Source organism: Panthera uncia, unplaced genomic scaffold, assembly GCF_023721935.1.
Source record: "Panthera uncia isolate 11264 unplaced genomic scaffold, Puncia_PCG_1.0 HiC_scaffold_1735, whole genome shotgun sequence".
NCBI lineage: Eukaryota > Metazoa > Chordata > Mammalia > Carnivora > Felidae > Panthera > Panthera uncia.
In genome coordinates this window covers 1-17,915 of record NW_026058399.1, presented here as the reverse complement: position 1 = coordinate 17,915, position 17,915 = coordinate 1, and the positions used below count along the sequence as shown (strand labels likewise).

At 51.8% G+C, this 17,915-nt stretch overlaps 2 protein-coding genes across 2 annotated transcripts in view; both read left to right on the top strand.

Annotated features, from left to right (window-relative positions):
- LOC125917349 (kinesin-like protein KIF17) overlaps positions 1–11,655 on the top strand; it is a gene marked incomplete at its 5' end in the record, with an annotated part of 28,160 nt that extends 16,505 nt beyond the window's left edge. Inside the window, 4 exons of the mRNA XM_049623575.1 lie at positions 5,337–5,595; positions 6,854–6,924; positions 9,894–10,011; positions 10,931–11,655. Of these exons, the coding sequence (XP_049479532.1) occupies positions 5,337–5,595; positions 6,854–6,924; positions 9,894–10,011; positions 10,931–11,109 (627 nt within the window). The remainder of the gene's footprint in view (positions 1–5,336; positions 5,596–6,853; positions 6,925–9,893; positions 10,012–10,930) is intronic.
- A 2,360-nt stretch (positions 11,656–14,015) lies between these two features.
- Positions 14,016–17,909, top strand: LOC125917348 (dolichyl-diphosphooligosaccharide--protein glycosyltransferase 48 kDa subunit-like; the record flags this gene model as incomplete). Its single annotated transcript, XM_049623574.1, has 3 exons — positions 14,016–14,307; positions 14,517–14,627; positions 17,856–17,909. Coding segments are annotated over exons 1-3 (319 nt in total), but the record flags the coding sequence as incomplete, so codon positions are not given.
- Positions 17,910–17,915: the final 6 nt, after the last annotated feature.

The following is a 17,915-nucleotide window of genomic DNA, read 5'->3' as shown; positions in this document are numbered from 1 at the left end:
ATAGCACACTCTTCTGTTCGTATGGTGAAGTGCAGTGTTAAATACACGCCGTCCCCTATTGCTGCGGTGGCTGGCATATCCCCACAAAGAGAGTTGTTTAAAAGAACACAAATTTATTATCTCGCAGTTCTGTGGGTCAGGATCCAGCTCCCGCATGGCTGGTTCTTCTGCTTAGAATTCCACAAGGCTGAAGCCAAGGTGTCGGCAGGGTCAGTTTCCTTCTGGAGGTGCTAGGAAAGAATCTGTTTCTAGGACACCTGTGGGCAGGATTCTAGCCTATGTGGTTGTAGGACTGAGTTCCCATTTCCTCACTGGCTGGCCGCTGGGGGTCATTCTGTTTCTAGAAGCTGCCTGCCTTTCCCAGCTCGTGGCCCCCCTGAAAGACAGCCACGGCCAGCTCCTCCCAGACTTCAGCTCTCTCACTCTACCCTTGTCTCCTTTGTCTAAAGCATCTCTTCTAAGGCCAGTCCTCTGCCTGGCTCTCTGCTCCCCTCCTGCAAGGCCCGTGTGGTTACACTGGGCTCACCAGATGACCCGGGGTGATCTCCCTGGTTTAAAGTCAACAGCTTAGGGGGCACCTGGGTGGCTCAGTCGGTTAAGCGTCCGACTTTGACTCAGGTCATGATCTCACGGTTTGTGAGTTTGAGCCCCGCGTCGGGCTCTGTGCTGACGGCTCAGAGCCTGGAGCCTGCTTCCGATTCTGTGTCTCCTCCTCTCTGTGCCCCTCCCATGCTCGTGCTGTGTCTCTCTCTGTCTCTCAATAATAAATAAATGTTACCAAAAAAAAAAATTTTTTTTTAATTAAAAAAAAATAAAGTCAACAGATGAATAACCTTACTTCCATTTGCAAAGTGCTTTCTACCGCGTAAGATAACATATTCACAGGGGTGCCTGGGTGGCTCAGTCAGTTAAGTGTCCCGACCTCAGCTCAGGTCATGATCTCACGGTTCATGAGTTCAAGCCCTGCATTGGGCTCGCTACTGTCAGGGCAGAGCCCACTTCAGACCCTCTCTCTCCCTCGCTCTCTGCCCCTCCCCCACTCATTCTCACTCTCTCCCTCCCTTTCTGTGGGAGGGGTCACTGTGTCTTTTGGGATTTTCTCTTGTTTCTGCAGCACTTCTGATTTCCACCTCCAGGGGCCTCCCATCTCTAAGCACCCTCCAGAAGCAATGCCTTGCAGAGACTACAAGAGTCTCTGAGTCTACAGAGACTTGCAGAGACCCAGTCTTGCAGAGACCAGCCCACATTCCAGTCTCTTCCATCAGTTTCGCAGTATCAGATCCATTATTGGTATTTTCCCACTCAGAGTGGGGCTTTCTCTTTTGGGAGGTGATTTTATCTGCCTTCCATCACCCTGCCTTCCCCCTTGCACACTTTCCTGGGTGCTTTCTGCTCCTCCTTGCTGTGGGCTGGGCCCACGAGCTGTCTGCTGGACTTCTGGTTATTTCGAAGCTGCTGGTGTTCTGTCTTTGGGTCATGAGGCTGGGCTCAGGGTGGTTTTATTTTCTCTCCTTGCTCAGTGTGTTGTTTTGGAGGGCCCGTCTGGAGAGAATCAGATTTATCCCCTGTCATTATCCCCAGGTATCCAGAACTTTTTTTTAACTTTCTAAAAAATTTATTTATTCTTCAGAGAGAGAGAGAGAGAGCACGCAAGCGGGAGAGGGGCAGAGAGAGAGGGGGCAGGTGGAGAGAGAGAAAATCCCAAGCAGGCTCCGTGCTGTCCGTGCAGAGCCTGATGAGGGGCTCGAACCCACAAACTGCAAGATCATGACCTGAGCCGAAATCAAGAGTCGGATGCTTGATGGAATGAGTCATCCAGGCGCCCCGCTTTTGTTTTTCAATATAAGCAAATACGTGTGTGTGTGTACAAATCTGCTGTGCATACATGTACATGCCCTCCCTCTTCTTAGAAAAAGTAGCTACAAACACACTTTCCTCCGCCTTGTCTTTTTCACATGATGATCCATCCCGGAGGTCCCTCGGCAGCGGTATCTAGAAATATGCCATTCCTTTTTACTGCTGGGCGCTGCTCCACTGTGAGGGTGTGTCATTGTTTATTCCAGCAGCCCTCTCTCTCTCTCTCTCTCTCTCTCTCTCTCTCTCTCTCTTTTTACGATGTTTATGTATTTTTGAGACACACACACACACACACACACACACAGAATCTGAAACAGGCTCCAGACTCTGAGCTGTCAGCACAGAGCCCAGTGTGGGGCTCGAACCCACGAACTGTGCGATCATGACCCGAGCTGAAGCGAGATACTTAACCGACTGAGCCACCCAGGCGCCCCTCCAGCAGCCCTCTCTTGATGGACATTTGGATTGTTCTCTATCTTTTGCCAGGGAAAAGTGCTGTGTAGTGAATAACTTGTGCACACTGCTTTTGTATTTAGGGTAGGTATACATTGGAATCGATTCCTCCAGCTGGACGGAGAGGAAAGCATATGTGACTTTGGTAGCTTTTGCCAACTTCTCCTCCCTGAGGGTGAATCCCTTTGCGTTTCCACTAGTCCGTACGAGTGCGCTTTCTCACAGCCTCAGCAATGTGCCTTTTGCTTACTGTTGAGCAAGGCTGAGCCATTCCTTCCTATGTTTTAGGGACGGCTGCAGTTCTCCCCCTCTGAACTGGGCTCGCTTTATGTATGTATGTATGTATGTATGTATGTATGTATTTGATATAATTTATTGTCAAATTGGCTTCCATACAACACCCAGTGCTCATCCCAAGTCTTTTGACCCCTTTTCCATAAGGATGCTGCTTCCTTTCCTTCTCCGCTTGTAGAAGCTCTTTACAGCAGGAGTATTGTAATTTATATTACGGATATTCATATTCCTTGGTCGGTCGCCAATTTCTTCCTCTGTGATGTAGAAAGATTTCTGTTCCAATTTCATTTGTCTTTTTACTATGCTTTATGGTATTTTTGCCACGCAAAAGTTTTTTTTAAGTTTTACTTTGTCAAATTAATTGACTTTTTATGGGGCGCCTGGGTGGCTTAGTCGGTGAAGCGTCCAGCTTTGACTCAGGTCATGATCTCGTGCTTTGGGAGTTTGAGCCCCGCGTCAGGCTCTGTGCTGACAGCTCAGAGCCTGGAGCCTGCTTCAGATTCTGTGTCTCCCTCTCTCTCTGCCCCTTCTCTGCTCATGCTCTGTCTCTCTCTGTCTCAAAAATAAATGAAAACATTTTAAAAAAATGAAGAGAAACAAAGAAAAAAATTGGTGGAACTTTTGGCAGAATCATGTTATATTTATAAATTAGCTTGAGAGTATTGATATGTTTATGAGGTTGGATTTTCACATCCAGGAACACGGTATATCTCCTGTTAGTTCAGATCAATTTTTATGTCACTCAGGAGTGTTTTGTAAATTTCCTCACATAGGTTTTGAACATAATCTTGTTAATTTCACACCTAGATATTTTCTTGTATTTGCTTTCCTCTGTGGGGTATCCTCTCCCATTACAACTTCTCACTGGATTTTATTTGTAAAGTGAAGACTAGGGCTTTAAAAAGTATCTTTAAAAAGTCATGTGAACTAGAAGGGAACACCTCTTAATTCATTCTATAGGTCCAATATCACCTGATAACAAAACCATACAAAGACATAACAAGAAAACTACAGACTAATATTTCTTATAAATATAGAGACAAAATGCTCCACAAAATTCTAGCAAACCAAATCCAACAACATGTAAAAAGATTGTATATCATGCCAAAGTAGGATTTATCCTAGGAATGCAAGGTTAGTTTGGTATCCACAAATCAATTAATGCAATATACCATATCAATAGAATAAAAGACAAAACCCATATGATCATCCTAGTAGATGCAGAAAAAGCATTTGAAAAAACCAACATCTGTTATGATAAAAACACCCAGGAAGCTAGAACTAGAAGGAAACTTCTTTCTTCTGATAAAGGGCACCTATGAAAAATCCACAGAAAACATCATACTCAATGGTGAAAGACTTAATGCTTTCCCCCTAAGATGACAAAGAAGACAAGTGTGTCTGTTGTCAGCACTTCCGTTTCACAGTAGGTTGAAGGTTCTAGCTAGGTCACTTAGGCAAGAAAGTGATTTAAAAGGCATTGAGTTTGGAAGGGAATAGGTACAAGGATTTCTATGTGCAGATGACATCATCTTATGTAGAAAATCCTACGGAATCCACTAAAAAAAAAAAACTACTTCAGCAAGGTTGCAGGATACAAGATTAATAAGCAAAAAGCAATTATATTTCTACATACTCTGAATGAACAACCTGCAAATAAAATTAAGAAAACAATTCCATTTATAACACATCAAAAAGAATAAACTACTTAGGAATAAATGTAACAAAAGAAGGGTAAAACTATATGCCAAAAATTAGAAAACACTGTTGAAAGAAATTAAGAATACCTAAATAAATGGAAAGATATCCCATGTTCATGGATTGGAACATGGATTTAATATATTTTTGAAGTTTATTTATTTATTTTGAGAGAGAGAGAGAGCACGTGTGAGTGGGGAGCAGGGGAGGGGCAGAGAGAGAGAAGGGGAGAGAGAGAATCCTAAGCAGGTTCTGCACTGCCAGTGCAGAGCCTGACGCAGGGTTCGAACCCATGAACTGTGAGATCATGGCCGGAGCAGAAATCAAGAATCAGATGCTTAACCAACGGAGCCACCCAGGTGCCTCAAGAAATAGAGCATTAATTGCCCACCTGTGTCCTACCAGATAGCCTCTGCTTTCAACTGGTTACATGTGATGACCATTCCCATGAATTTGAAACATCCTCCTTCACTAATCGAACTGTACCTGCTCTTTAAGGAAACAGACTATGCACCCAGGAATCTTGGGGCTCAGGGAGAGCATGGTTACAGTTGCAGCTGGGAGTCACCTGTGACCAGGGCAGATCACAAAAGTCTAGAATCCATGGTCAAATCAGGATGGGTCTGACTCTTAAGCCAATGCGTGTCACGTCGTAACTTGACTGTGAGCACTGAGTCTGAGAGTTTACGGCTCTGCTCCCCTTAGGAAAAGGATTTATACAAGTCTCTGAGACTTTTTAAGAAGTGGTGACTCCGCAGTGTTATGTGTGGAGCCTTCTAAGAGGCTCCTAGATAAAATGTGTTTGTGTGGGGTCGTCTCCGAGGGCTGGCATGGGGTGGGGGGGCTAAGGAGCAAGTTCTTTTCCTGTTTTCTTTAGAGCTGTGGACGCAGTAGGTGTTCGTTTAGTGCTGGTGGACGAGCGGATCGGCGAACAGATGATGGGTGCCCGGCCGAAGGCTCGGGCAGTGGGTGCCGAGGGTGGATAAAAGGGCTTGCTGTCTTCCCTGCTCGAGATCGTCACCCCCTGCTTTCAGCTTCGGGCGGCGGAGGTGGAAATCAAGGACCTGCAGTCGGAGTTCGAGCTGGAAAAGATCGATTACCTGGCCACCATCCGCCGGCAGGAGCGGGACTCCATGCTCCTCCAGCAGCTCCTGGAGCAGGTGCAGCCTCTCATCCGCCGCGACTGCAACTACAGCAACCTGGAGAAGATCCGGCGCGAGTCCTGCTGGGATGAGGACAACGGCGTCTGGAAGATCCCTGAGCCCATCATCGTAAAAACCAGCCTCCCAGTAGGTCAGGCGCTTGGCCGTCCCCTCGCTCTTCCCCACGGTTTGCCCTCCTGCAGGCTGACCCGGAGCCCGGGCTCCCGCCCTGCTGGCTGTGGGCGCAGCAGGCCCGGGGCTCCGGGCTCCAAAGCGAGGGGGGGGCCTGAGGGAGAAGTCGTGTGGGTTGGAATTCGGGTTCCACCACGCCCCGTGTGACCCCTTTGGGACTCAGTGTCCTCGTCTGTGAAATGGGGATTAGTGACCGCACCTTCCGTAGACATTGCTGGGTGGCTTAACACGCGTTAATGCCCATAAAACCCTTAGCGCCATGCCCGGCACGTGCCAAGTGCACCGTACATTTTTGTAAAATGTTTATTTATTTTTGAGAAAGAGAGAGAAAGAATGTGAGCAGGGGAGGGGCAGAGAGAGGGAGAGACACAGAACTGGAAGTGGGCTCCAGGCTCCACACTGTCAGCACAGAGCCCGACACGGGGCTTGAACTCACGGACTGTGAGATCATGACCTGAGCTGGAGTCGGAGGCTTAACCGACTGAGCCACCCAGGCGCCCCCGTGGTACATTCTACCACTGTCATGATCGTCCCCCAGCATTATCCCCTAGCAACCCCATGGAGGACAAAGATTTTACATTTCGGGAGATGGAATCTCAGAGTGAGTGACTTAGCCAGAGTCCCAGGCAGAGCAGGGAGTTGTAGGACCGGGGATAGGACCGGGCCGTTCAGAGTTCCAGGCCTGGCTCACCTTCTGCTTTTGCCACTGACTTCCTGTGTGACTTTATGAAGGTCACTGTTTGTCTCTGGGCCTTGGTCCCTGATCTTCACAAAGGAGGGGCTGGGGGTCTGGAAGGCCCCTCCACCTCTGATGAGTCTGGGAGCACTTAGGGAGCAGCAGAGTCTTATGTCCCCTGGGGCCCCCAGTGGGCCTCCCGCCGTCAAGAGAATGTTCGTTTAGGTCCCGCATCCCTGATGTTTATGGATGGCACTGACGCTACCCCTGCCCGAAGGCCAGCCAGCTCCACTTCCCGGGGTTCCCCCTGCCCCCACCAGCCTGCTGTGCTGTTAGAAGCAGGGGAATGGCTGCTTTGACATCTGAGCCGTCCCATTGTCTGTTTCCCAAAGTCATCCCTTGGTTCGGGCTGGGAAGTGTACTCCCCCGGTCCCAGGCCTGAGCCAGTCCTGACCTGCCAGCTCGGGGACCTGTTGCCACCCACCCTGTCCCTCTGGCACTCAGACCAGGCAGCAGTGACTTGGGCTTTTGTTTCTCATAGCAGTTCCAACAGGGCCACAGAACAAGGTCGTCCGCAAAACCTCTGCCGCAGACAACGGTGAAGCAGGCATGGTAAGGCCTCTGTGAGAGGGGGCGAGGCGTGGGGAGCTGGCGGGGCTTCGTCCCCACCGTGCAGTGGGTGAGCGTTTCTATAGGGCACTGGGCTGCTTCTTTGGTCCTTGGATCTGGTATCATCGCTGGATTGTAGAGCTTGTTGCTGATCTTGACCTTGTGTCCAGGTTAACTGTTCCACTGGTATATGTTCAGTGCCACGTACATATCTTTGATTTAAACCCTTGGTACATGCATCTCAGTCACTTTGTGGCCGAGGTGGAGAAACTGCTTATGGAAGAGAAATCCATTGGTTTGGGAATCGGCGAGTCCATGAATTTCTTTTTCCTTTTTTTTTTAAATGTTTATTTATTTTTGAGAGAGAGAGAGACAAAGACAGAGCACGAGTGGGGGAGGGGCAGAGAGAGACGGAGACACAGCCTCTGAAGCAGGCTCCGGGCTCCGAGCGGTCAGCACAGAGCCCGACGCGGGGCTCGAACTCACGAGCTGTGAGATCACGACCTGAGCCGAAGTCGGACGCTCGACCGACTGAACCACCCAGGTGCCCCTAGACCATGAGGTTCTTTTTTCTCTTTTAATTTTTTTTCAAAGTTTATTTAATTTTGAGAGAGAGGGAGACACAGAATCCAAAGCAGCTCCAGGCTCCAAACTGTCAGCACAGATCCTGACAAGGGACTCGAACGGCGAGATCGTGACCTGAGCCGAAGTCGGACACTCAACCAACTTAGCCACCCGGGCACCCCTACCATGAAGTTCTTGATCCGTGCAGGGTATTAATGTGTTGAGAGCTGCCTGTCCCAGGATTTCGCTGGAGGCTGGCAGGAGTCCTGGACCAGTGGTCATTTCTGTCTTGCTGGTCTGACAGGGTTTGGGAAGGTCTGAGCCTTAGGACCCACTTTCCTTTCTTACCTGATGTTTTCCTGGCAGAACACCAAGGGTTGTTAATTGCCTTGAGTTGGAAAATGGTTTGCATTCACAACTGTAGATTTATTCATGCTTTTAATTTATGCTTTTGTACACAATTCTCAATTCTTTAAGAGATGACAAATTTTAGTTTTCTACTGTCACGTGGAGAACATTAGGCCCCAGCAACATGTCACTGTGTGGGGAAAAAGTGCTGCAGTGTTAAAAAAAAAAAAAAAAAAAAAAGGGCCTACGCAGGAGTCTGAGCCTGGATCCTTTCTATGTAATTCTGGTGCCCAGACCCTGCACCGCCTCTGGCCCTCATTCAAAGCCCTTATGGCCAAAGGGAAAGTAGGAGGCAGCCCCTCCTGCTGGTGAAGGACAGAAGCTTTGTCTTCAATCCCAGAGGCCAGGCAGTACATTCTGGTTCCCTGGACCCTTGCTGGTGTCTTTGGACCAAAGGGCCCTCAGGGATTTATGGCACAGTAATTGGGATTCTAAAGTCACTTCATTCTCATATCTCCCACGTTTTGCATGACAACAGAAATGTACCTCCTCAAAGCAGAGGTCAGAAAACTTCCCTGTGAAGCACCACACTTTTCTGTGTGTTTCCCCACCTCTTGGTTCTGCTTCCCTCGTTACGTTAGCTTCAGACTCAGGCAGGCTTTGGCTACGTGGCAGGAAAGGTGGCCACTGGCGATTGGTGATCCAAGAGGAAGAGACCCAGTCTCTTACCACATCTTAACCAACACTTGTGGGAAGATTCTGATCAGTCGGCCTGGGTGAGGGGCCTGCTCTTAGACCAATGACTATGTCCAGAAAAAAAAAATTTTTTATTAAAAAAATTTTTTTAAATCTTTATTTTTGAGAGAGAGAGAGACAGAGTGTGAGCGGGGGAGGGGCAGAAAGAGAGGGAGGCAGAGAATCCCAAGCAGGCTCCCTGCTGTCAGCACAGAGCCTGACATGGGGCTTGAACCCACGAACTGGAGATCGTGACCTGAGCCGAAATCAAGAGTTGGATGCTTAACTGACTGAGACACCCAGGTGCCCCTGGAAAATGTATTTCCTCTTCTTTAAAAAAAAAAAAAAAATTTAACATTTATTTTATTTATTTTTTTAAAAAAAAATTTAAATGTTTATTTTTGAGAGAGAGAGAGAGAGAGAGAGACAGAGCATGAATGGGGGAGAGGCAGAGAGAGAGGGAGACACGGAATCCCAAGCAGGCTCCAGGCTCTGAGCCGTCAGCACAGAGCCTGACGTGGGGCTTGAACCCACGAATCGGGAGATCATGACCTGAGCTGAAGTCGGATGCTTAACTGACTGAGACACTCAGGCGCCCCAATGTTTATTTCATTTTTGAGAGAGAGAGAGAGTGTGAGCAGGTGGAGGGGCAGAAAGAGAGGGAGACACGGAATCCCAAGCAGGCTTCAGGCTCTGAGCTGTCAGCACAGAGCCCGATGTGGAGCTCGAACCCACGAACCGTGAGATCATGACCTGAGCTGACGTTGGATGCTCAACCGACTGAGCCACCCAGCGCCCCTGGAAGATGTATTTCTGTGACTGGTTCAGTCTGGGTCACATGGCCAGTTGTGCAGCAAGGGGGTGGACAAGAGGGAGCGGTGGTATTACAGTGCTCTGAAGGATCGCCTCAGCAGGACCATGCCAAAGGGGAGAAGGGTAGTCCTTGAAGGAGGAGATTCAGGCTGAGGAAAACAAGTCCACTACAGTGGTGACAAATCACAGTCCTTGATGATAAGAGGTTGGGACCATGGGCTGAGTACTGTATTACCTGTTCTGTGAATGTGCCGAGATGGGTTGGGGCTATGGCATTGCCCTTGCCCCTGACGGAGAACAAGGCAAGGGCATACGCATACCAAGAGCATACCAAGGAAGGGGGGTTGGGTAGCTCTGGCTGGAGCTGTGGCTCTCCTGGCCTGAGCTGCCTGGACCCCACCCCAGGAGTGTGGGCAGTGAGGCTCAGGGCAGCCCCCAGCCCCCCGGGCCTGCAGAGGTAAGAACTATACAAACAAGGGGTCTTGACCCACAAGGATCTGGAATCTCGGCAGGAGGAAGACCGCTACAAGCTGATGCTCAGTCGCAGCGACAGTGAAAACATTGCCAGTAACTACTTCCGGTCCAAGCGAGCCAGCCAGATCCTCAGCATGGATCTCATGAAGAGCCTCGGTGAGTGCCCCGCCCCCCTCTTGTCCTCCAGCCGCTCCCCGAGAGAGCCCTTCCTGGTCCTCTGCCGACTGGGAGTCGCGTGATGGGTGGAGTGACGTCAGGCCCGGGTTAAAAACCCCTTCCCATCTCTGAGCCTCAGTTTCCTCAGCTGTGCACTGAGTTGGGTATACCTACTTCTCGGGGCTTAGGTGAAATGAGGTGGGCAAGCAGCCCAGCCCCGGGCCTGGCACGTAGTACGTGCTCAACGCACAGCCTCCCTCTTCCTGTCCCCCTTCATCTCTCGGCGGACCGCTGCCGTGTTTGGTGCCTCCCCCGATGCCCAGCAGGCCTGTGACACGCGGCTCGGTGCCCTGGCACGTGTCGCACGGGTCTGGCTCAGCTGCTCACTGGCTTCTGCAGATGCCGGTGTGGTGGCTTTCTCCCATTGAGCCAAAGGGGGCAGGCAGGGCCACCGAGGTGAAACACTTTTAAAAGCAAGAATTGCAAATCACTTCGTTCTTTCATTTCTAAAACCAAAATCAAAGACCACAGAGTTTCTAATAAAATATCAATGAAAAGCAAATCTCAGTCCTACACTGAGACTACTGAAGAGGTGGAATCCAGCAGAGTTGAGGAACAGGAGGGGAAAATGGCACAGGAGACAAATGAACATCAGTCGAGGACCCGGCATTGTGTCCATGTTGCAGATGAGGAAACTGAGGCTCTGGGAGAAGTCGCTCCCCAAAGTTGGGCTCTGAACGCAGGCTTGTCTGGCTCGAGTCCCAAGTTGCCTCGATCTGAGCCTTTAAAACTCCACACTCCTGGTCCAAAGCCTTTTGGGGGCCCAGCTGTGGGACCAGGCCTCCGGCTGGGTGGAGCGGGCAGGGCTCCCCCTCTCCGTACCCCTGACTTACCTGCTCCTCTGCCCCCTTCTCCACAGCGCATCACAGCTCTCCCCCCGGCCTCAGCTCCCCACTCAACAACACTGCGGCCATCGTGCCCACCCAGGCCCCCGAAATGCCCCAGCCCCGGCCCTTCCGCCTCGAGTCCCTCGACATCCCCTTCACCAAGGTCAAGCGTAAGAAAAGCAAAAGCAGCTTCGGCAGTGAGCCTCTGTGAACTTGGCCTCCTGCTGCTGCCCTGCCTTTGAGCTTCCCGGAGACTGCCAGGCCCTCCCAGGGCAGCCCCAGCCAGGCCTCCTCCCACCTGCCCCCACGGTGTCCGGGAGCCCAGGGGGCCCCTTGCCCTGGGAAGAGCTTTCCCTTCCCTGTTACCCAGAGAGCCTCCTCTGCCCAGACCATGAGCACTTGGGAGGCTGGGCCACCCCTGCAGAGGTGCGCTCGGGCTGTCCACGCCTCACCAGTGTTCTGCCTGCCACCTGCCACAGCCTGCCGGTGTTCCTCCGTGCCTCGATGGGCTCAGAAACCTCAAGGCTTTCACCAGCAGCCCCGACAGAGTGGGGAGCCACTTCCGCATGGATCAAGCACAGTGTGTTGGAGATGGACGATGGTGCCTCCTCCCCTTGCCTTCCTGGGGGGAAGCTGGGCAGCATGGGCACGGGAGTCCTGGGGCAGCTGTGCCACGCTGCCCTCTCCCGGCCGGTCTGTGGCCTAGAGGACGCTGCCCCGCATGAAGCTGCCCCAATAAACTGCCTTTTACCGATGAGCTCCCCTTCCCCGACCCTCTGACAGTGTCACCGGGGCCCCTCCTGCCACTGCGGCCTGGCCTTCACAGGGAAGCTCTTTCTGGAGCAGGGTTTCTTTCTTTCTTTTAAAAAAAAAAATTTTTTTTTTAAGTTTATTTATTTATTTTTGAGAGAGAGAGCAGGGGAGAGGCAGAGAGAATCCCAAGCAGCCTCCACACTGTCAGTGGAGAGCCTGACGTGGGGCTCAAACTCACTGGGAGCTGCGAGATCACGACCTGAGCCAAAATCAAGGGTCAGACGCTTAACCAACTGAGCCACCCAGGTGCCCCTGGAGCAGGGTTTCTTAACTACCTGATGCCTTTTAAAACAAACGGGCTCCAGGGCTTCTGCAACTCCCCGCACTCATGACTACAAGCACGTTTTTCTGGGGAGAGCATCCGAACTGTCATTAGAGTCTCAGAGGATCCGTGACTCGGGAGAGCAGAGACCTTGTTTTGGAAACCAGAGGTGGTGTCTTGCCGAAACCCAGAAGAAGGCCACGTTTTGACAGTCCTCAGGGGCTGTGCTGGAACCGGATGCCCTGACGTGGCCAGAAATGAACCCAGGCCGCCCCAGTGGCTGAGGATACACCCCTCCCTTTGCTCATTGTATCCCAGGCCTGCCCTGCGGGAGGGCCCCACAATCTCAGGGAAGAGTCTTGGCTTTGGGTTGAAGATGGGCCTCACTGCACTCTGGGCCCCATCTGTGAGAGGGGGAACACCTGCCTCCCAGGGGTATCGTGAAGGTGAAACGAGATCACGTGTGAGGTTCCTGGTACATAGCAGGTGCTCTGCGTTAGTCCCCCTCGTTCGTTCTCCTCCATATTTTGCACTAATTAGCGTGGTGGGTCCCACAAGCCACGTGCCTGGGCGAAGGAGCTCATGCCCTGGAGAAGCTGGGGTGGAAGGTGCTCTGGTAACCGGAGATGAGTTTAACCAGAGGCAGGCTGCGGTACACCATTGAGAGGAAGAAAGGTCAGGGCTTTATGGGGGGAAAAGCGTCCTAGTGAAGGGCGGAGCTACCATAAAAGCCTGGGAGGCTTAAGAAGGGAATGGCCGGGGTGGGAGTGGTTGCCGTGTGCGCAAAGGCAAGTGAGGAAGCGGAGTGTGTTAAAGGTTGGAGACTTACCGCATGGATAGTTCTGAGCAGAGCCGGAGAAGGAGGTTGCTGAGTTCAGTTTCAGTGGAGACCTGAGCGTGAGGAGCCCTGGGTGACCCTGAGCAGTGGGACTCCTAAGCCACCTACAGGCATCATCAGATCTGAGTTCAAGGTGAACTGATGTGGCATTGTATGCAGAAGGGTAGGAGGGCTGGGACGCCCAGGGTGGGGGTGAGGCTTAACTCTCAGTGGAACCAGCCGGAGAAGGAGAGGAGGTAGATTCAGTTAAGGAGATGGAGGGAGGGAGGTTCTGACTTTTGCCCCCACATTCTTTTGGGTGGGCAAGTGTGAAAGGTCAGAAAAGAACAGCTGCCTTCTGTCTCCACCGTCGCTATTTGCCCCAGGATTGTGGTTGGGACCCAGCCTTGGAGCTGCTTTTACTTAGACCCGTGGTGGGGCTGAGGTGAGCCAGGTGCACCCCCCCCCCCCCATCAATTTAGAAGCTAGCATTACTGAGGGGAGGCTGAGCCACACTCGGCACGAAGTGCTTCAAAACCTGCCCCTGAGCTCCCGCGAGCTCAGCTTTTCCAAAGGCACGCAGGTAAGTGGGAGGGCTGAGCCTCGCTATTATTTCTATTTCCAGCCTAGGAAAGTGGCCCGGAGAGAAGTGAAATGCACCAGCAGCAGGGGTGGTGAGAGGCGGAGCTGAGAAATGAACCCAGCTACAGCGTTTTCATCGGGAAGCCAGTTCGCCGCCTCTCCAGCTGCCTCCAGCATGGGCCACCAGGCCTGGTAGGTCAGGCCCGTCCCCAGGCCGCTGGGTCCATTAGTGACAGGAGATTCAAAGTATCCTAGCCCTGATCTTAGTTTTCCAACCCTTTCCTCCCTGGAGATGGAGATGGGGTCTGGTTTCTAGTCCTGAGTCTGCCCTGGGCCAGTGATGACACAGCCAGGGAGCATCGAGGAGGTGGTTCCAATTGGCCACCACCTCTCCAGGTCCCGTAAGGGACAAGCCCGCCTGATGAGGAGGCGGGACCTGGGCTCCCGGCGGGAGTCCGGCCTGGGCGGAGCCTAAGGGCGCTCGGCCTTGTTGATTGGCTGCGGTCGCAGAGCTGTCTTTCTAGGATTGAGCCTTTTCCTTTGGGGGGGGCGGAACCTCACGCCCCTTCCGCCAATAGGATTCAGAGAGCCCGCCTCCAACCGGGGCACTTCCGGTGGTGCTAACCCGCTCTTCTCCCGCGCAGCAGCGGCTCGGAACCCCCGGCCACAGCCTACCCGGATCGTTTTCAGGTGTTACTCTAAGTCCACGATCTGCGATTGGGCAGCGTAGACGGGGCACTTCCGGTACCCGGGTGCCTGGGTTCTCGGCAGGAAGCGCAAAATGGAGCCCGGCTCCGCGGCCCGCGCTTGGTCTCTCCTGTGGCTGCTGCTGCCCTTGCTTGGCCCGGTCTGCGCTAGCGGTCCCCGCACCTTAGTGCTGCTGGACAACCTCAACCTGCGGGAGACGCACTCGCTTTTCTTCCGAAGCCTGAAGGGTGAGACCGGGACCCGAGGGGGTGGTGGGGGACAGTCGGGTTGGAAAGGCTCCCGAGCCCGAGGGCAGCGACCACCCTCCCTCCTACTGGTTTTCCACGAGGGAGCTGCGAGCTCTGGCCTCTCGCTTGCGGGGGCGGTCGTGACCCTTGCAGTGGTGGTTTCCCCTGGCGTGCCGTCTGCCTCAGCGCCCTGTTTTCTTCTCGTCCAGACAGGGCTTTTGAACTCACGTTCAAGACCGCAGATGACCCCAGCCTGTCCCTCATTAAGTACGGGGAGTTCCTCTATGACAATCTCATCATCTTCTCCCCTTCGGTGGAAGGTAAGTGCTGCGCGTCGCTCCCAGAACTGGGCTTCAAGGCCCACGATCGATCGCTTTCTTCTGGGTCTTGTGCATTTTCTGGGTCATGGCATGGGTCACCAGCCCTGGCACTGCTGCTGCCAGGGAGGAGGAAAATGTTCACTTCTAACCTGGGCCGGGGAGGGAACGTCCTTTCTTAAAGACACAGCTGAGGGTTGTGGGGTCAAGTGTTGCACAGACCATGGAACAGCAGGCCCTGCTACTCTGGGAAGGGGTTTCCTTATAAAGGGCCTGATAGAAAGATGGAGAGCCCCCCCCCAGCCTGGGTTGGCCTGTGTGGATAGGGGAAGTGGCATGCTATTAATATAGTTTGCCTACAGAAGCCTCCTGATGGTTGATTCTATGAATTCAGAAGGATTCAGTTTCAGAGTTGAAAAAGAACATGAGCCATAATCTAGCCCAACCCCCTATTTGAGGCTGGCTGGGTATGTGCAGGGCCTAGTGGAGGGCTGGTTGTGGAACAGAATGCATATCTTCACCAGATTATCCAAGTGCTACTTCGGTATTCCTGTGACAGCCTACAAGTTGTGCTCAGATGGATGGGGATGTCAGGAGACGGAAGGAAGCTGTGGTCAGACAGGTCGGGGGGAGGCTGAGCTAGGCTCACGCTTTGGGAAGGTCAGAGAGCCTAAACAGTGTTTCTCAAATCTTAGTCATTTCCGTACCTCCTTCCTGATTTTTACTGTATTCCATATCACCTGTTAATAATTACCTAACGCTTTCTTTACATTGACCCTTTAAAAAAAGAAAAAAACAACAAACTGTAACATCATTTAAAAAGGAAGCTAGTAGTGAACTCAATAGCACTACTAAAAATGGAAAACCAGGATCCTTACCTTTCAGTGGAAGGAACTATAAAGGCAATTAGCAAATGTTAAAGAAGTGTTAAGATCAGTATCAAACTAAGATATTCTCTTTGATGGAGCAAGCTTAGAAAATCGTTGGAAAGGCAAGAAGTCTCTCTGAGATTTAGTGTTGTTTAAAGCCCTGCCGCACATCACTGTCCTACCCTTTCTGCCCCTATCAGGGTAGGCCCCACAGGCTTACGTGTGCTGGTGGAGGCAGGGGGGTTCGGTGTAAGAGTTTGGCCCTGGCTCTGAGGGCCCTTCTGTGATACTGTAATCTCTGTTAGCCCTCTTGGGTGTGAGAACGCTGGCGTCCTTCTCCGTGTATCCCTGGGTTCCTCGCCAGCTCGGGGATTAGGAGGCTCTCAAGTCACATGCAGTGATGGTCACGGAAGAATGATCCTGAAAAAACAGGGTTCTATTTTATAGATGGGCACATGAGCTCAGGAAGGCAGAATTGCCTAGATTCAAGCCCAGGTATCTCTTACAGTCTGGGTTCTTTTCCTCTTTAGAAGGATTTCTCAACAGTGGCACTTCTTGACATTTCGGACTGGATAATTCTTTGTAGGGGGCTGTCTTGTGCACTGTAAGATGCTTAGCAGCATCTCCAGACATGGCCCTTCGGGGCAAAATTGCCCCTGGTTGGGAACCACTGTCTACTGTATTCTACCAGGAGCTGCTTTTGAAATTGTCTAAGACTCTGCCTGGCCTCTCTGTAGGCCTCTCTGTGGGTGGGTGGATAGATGGCCTTCTGGATGTAGGTAAAGTCCCCAGATATAAGATGTTCTGTCTGTGCCTGAAGGTAAGGGAAGTTGCTTTTTTGTCTTTCTCTCAAAATTACCTCTCAGAAAACAGGGCCATTCTCACAGTTGCATCTTCACGAAGTCCTATTACGGACTCATTTCCGACTGGTAATGGATGTGTAATGGACAGACTTCCGTATCCAGTCTCCGCACATGGCACTTTCGTCCTTCCAGTTGCTTGGGCCAGAGATCTTGGGGTTGTCCTTAGCACCCCTCTCTCTCTGTCCCCATATCCGGCCTGTCACAGGCCCTGCTGACTGTGCCTTCAGGAGTGTAAGCCCACCCCGTCTCCCACCTCCCTCGCCCCCCCCCCCCCTCCCCCCCCCCCCCTCTGTTCCTCACTGCCCCGATTATCACGGTGGCCTTCTAATCCACTGCTGTGCTTCCACCCTGGTCCCCTGTACCCGATTCTCCACCCAGCTGCCAGAATTGTTCTTTAAAACTGTAAATCGGGGCATGTTGGGGTCGTGCTCAAAACCTCCAGCGGCTCCTCTTTATGGCCAACCTCACGGGGCCTGTAAAGCCCTGTGAGCTGCCCCTCCTGCTTCAGCACGGCCACGTGTGCTTTTGCTCCCCCCTCCCTACTCCGGCTCGGCCACACTGGGCTCCTTGCTGGGACAGGCTCACCTGCCTTGGGGACCTCGTACCTGTCATCCTTAACGCCCCCCGTGCTGCCTGGGTCACTCTCACACCTCAAATGCTACTTGCCCAGGTCTTCCCTGACTGACCTTTATATAATAGCTTCCCCCTCCCGCCTTTGTCCCTTTTTTGCCTTCTCTGCATGCACTACACGAATTCCTGAGCATTCCCTCCATTACTTTACGTTGAACCTCAGGGTGTACTTTGGGGAAGACTCTTGGTCCAGTTCTGGATGCTTGTGATAGTCACCTGACCGGACTGATTGACAAAACAAAGATCATCTCATAAGTACAAACGTTGGAAGTTGAGCCTTTTTGGTGATCGCTTTAATAAAAGCAGTCTACAAACTGGTTCTGTCTCTCATGGATCTAAATCTGTAGGGTTAACAGGAAAAAACCGTGCGTGTTGGCAAATGAGTACTTGTGACCGCGTCGTCCTCAGACCCAGGGGCACTCTGTCTCAGTTGAGACGGAAGTGAAATTGATGGGCTCTGGAAAACTGTGTTAGCCCAAAGTGACTCTGGCGAAGACAGAGATACTCATGTGAAAGGTGCAGGTGAGGAGTTTGAATGAAGTTGTATCATGAAATGTAGCTGAGAAAACGCAGCACTTCTAAACATATATTTTGAACGTGACTCCAAACGTATGTAAGTAACTTGACATCTGTAATTGGTAGGTGTTTGACTATATCGTCCATACTTCTGTAAGTTAAAAGTTTATGAATTCAAGTTGTTACTGTTGGATCTTCACTTTGGGAAGACGGGCATCTGTGGTAAATGTCTTTCTCGTTCTGGGCCTCTAGAGGGCTGTTCTGGGATGGACTGTGGCTAGTCTGTGGGCCACTCTCCCCCGCTCAAATGTCAGAGGGGCCGTCTGGGTCACCGAGTCTGGTGCTTCTTTCAGATTTCGGAGGCAACATCAACGTGGAGACCATCAGTACCTTTATTGACGGTGGAGGCAGTG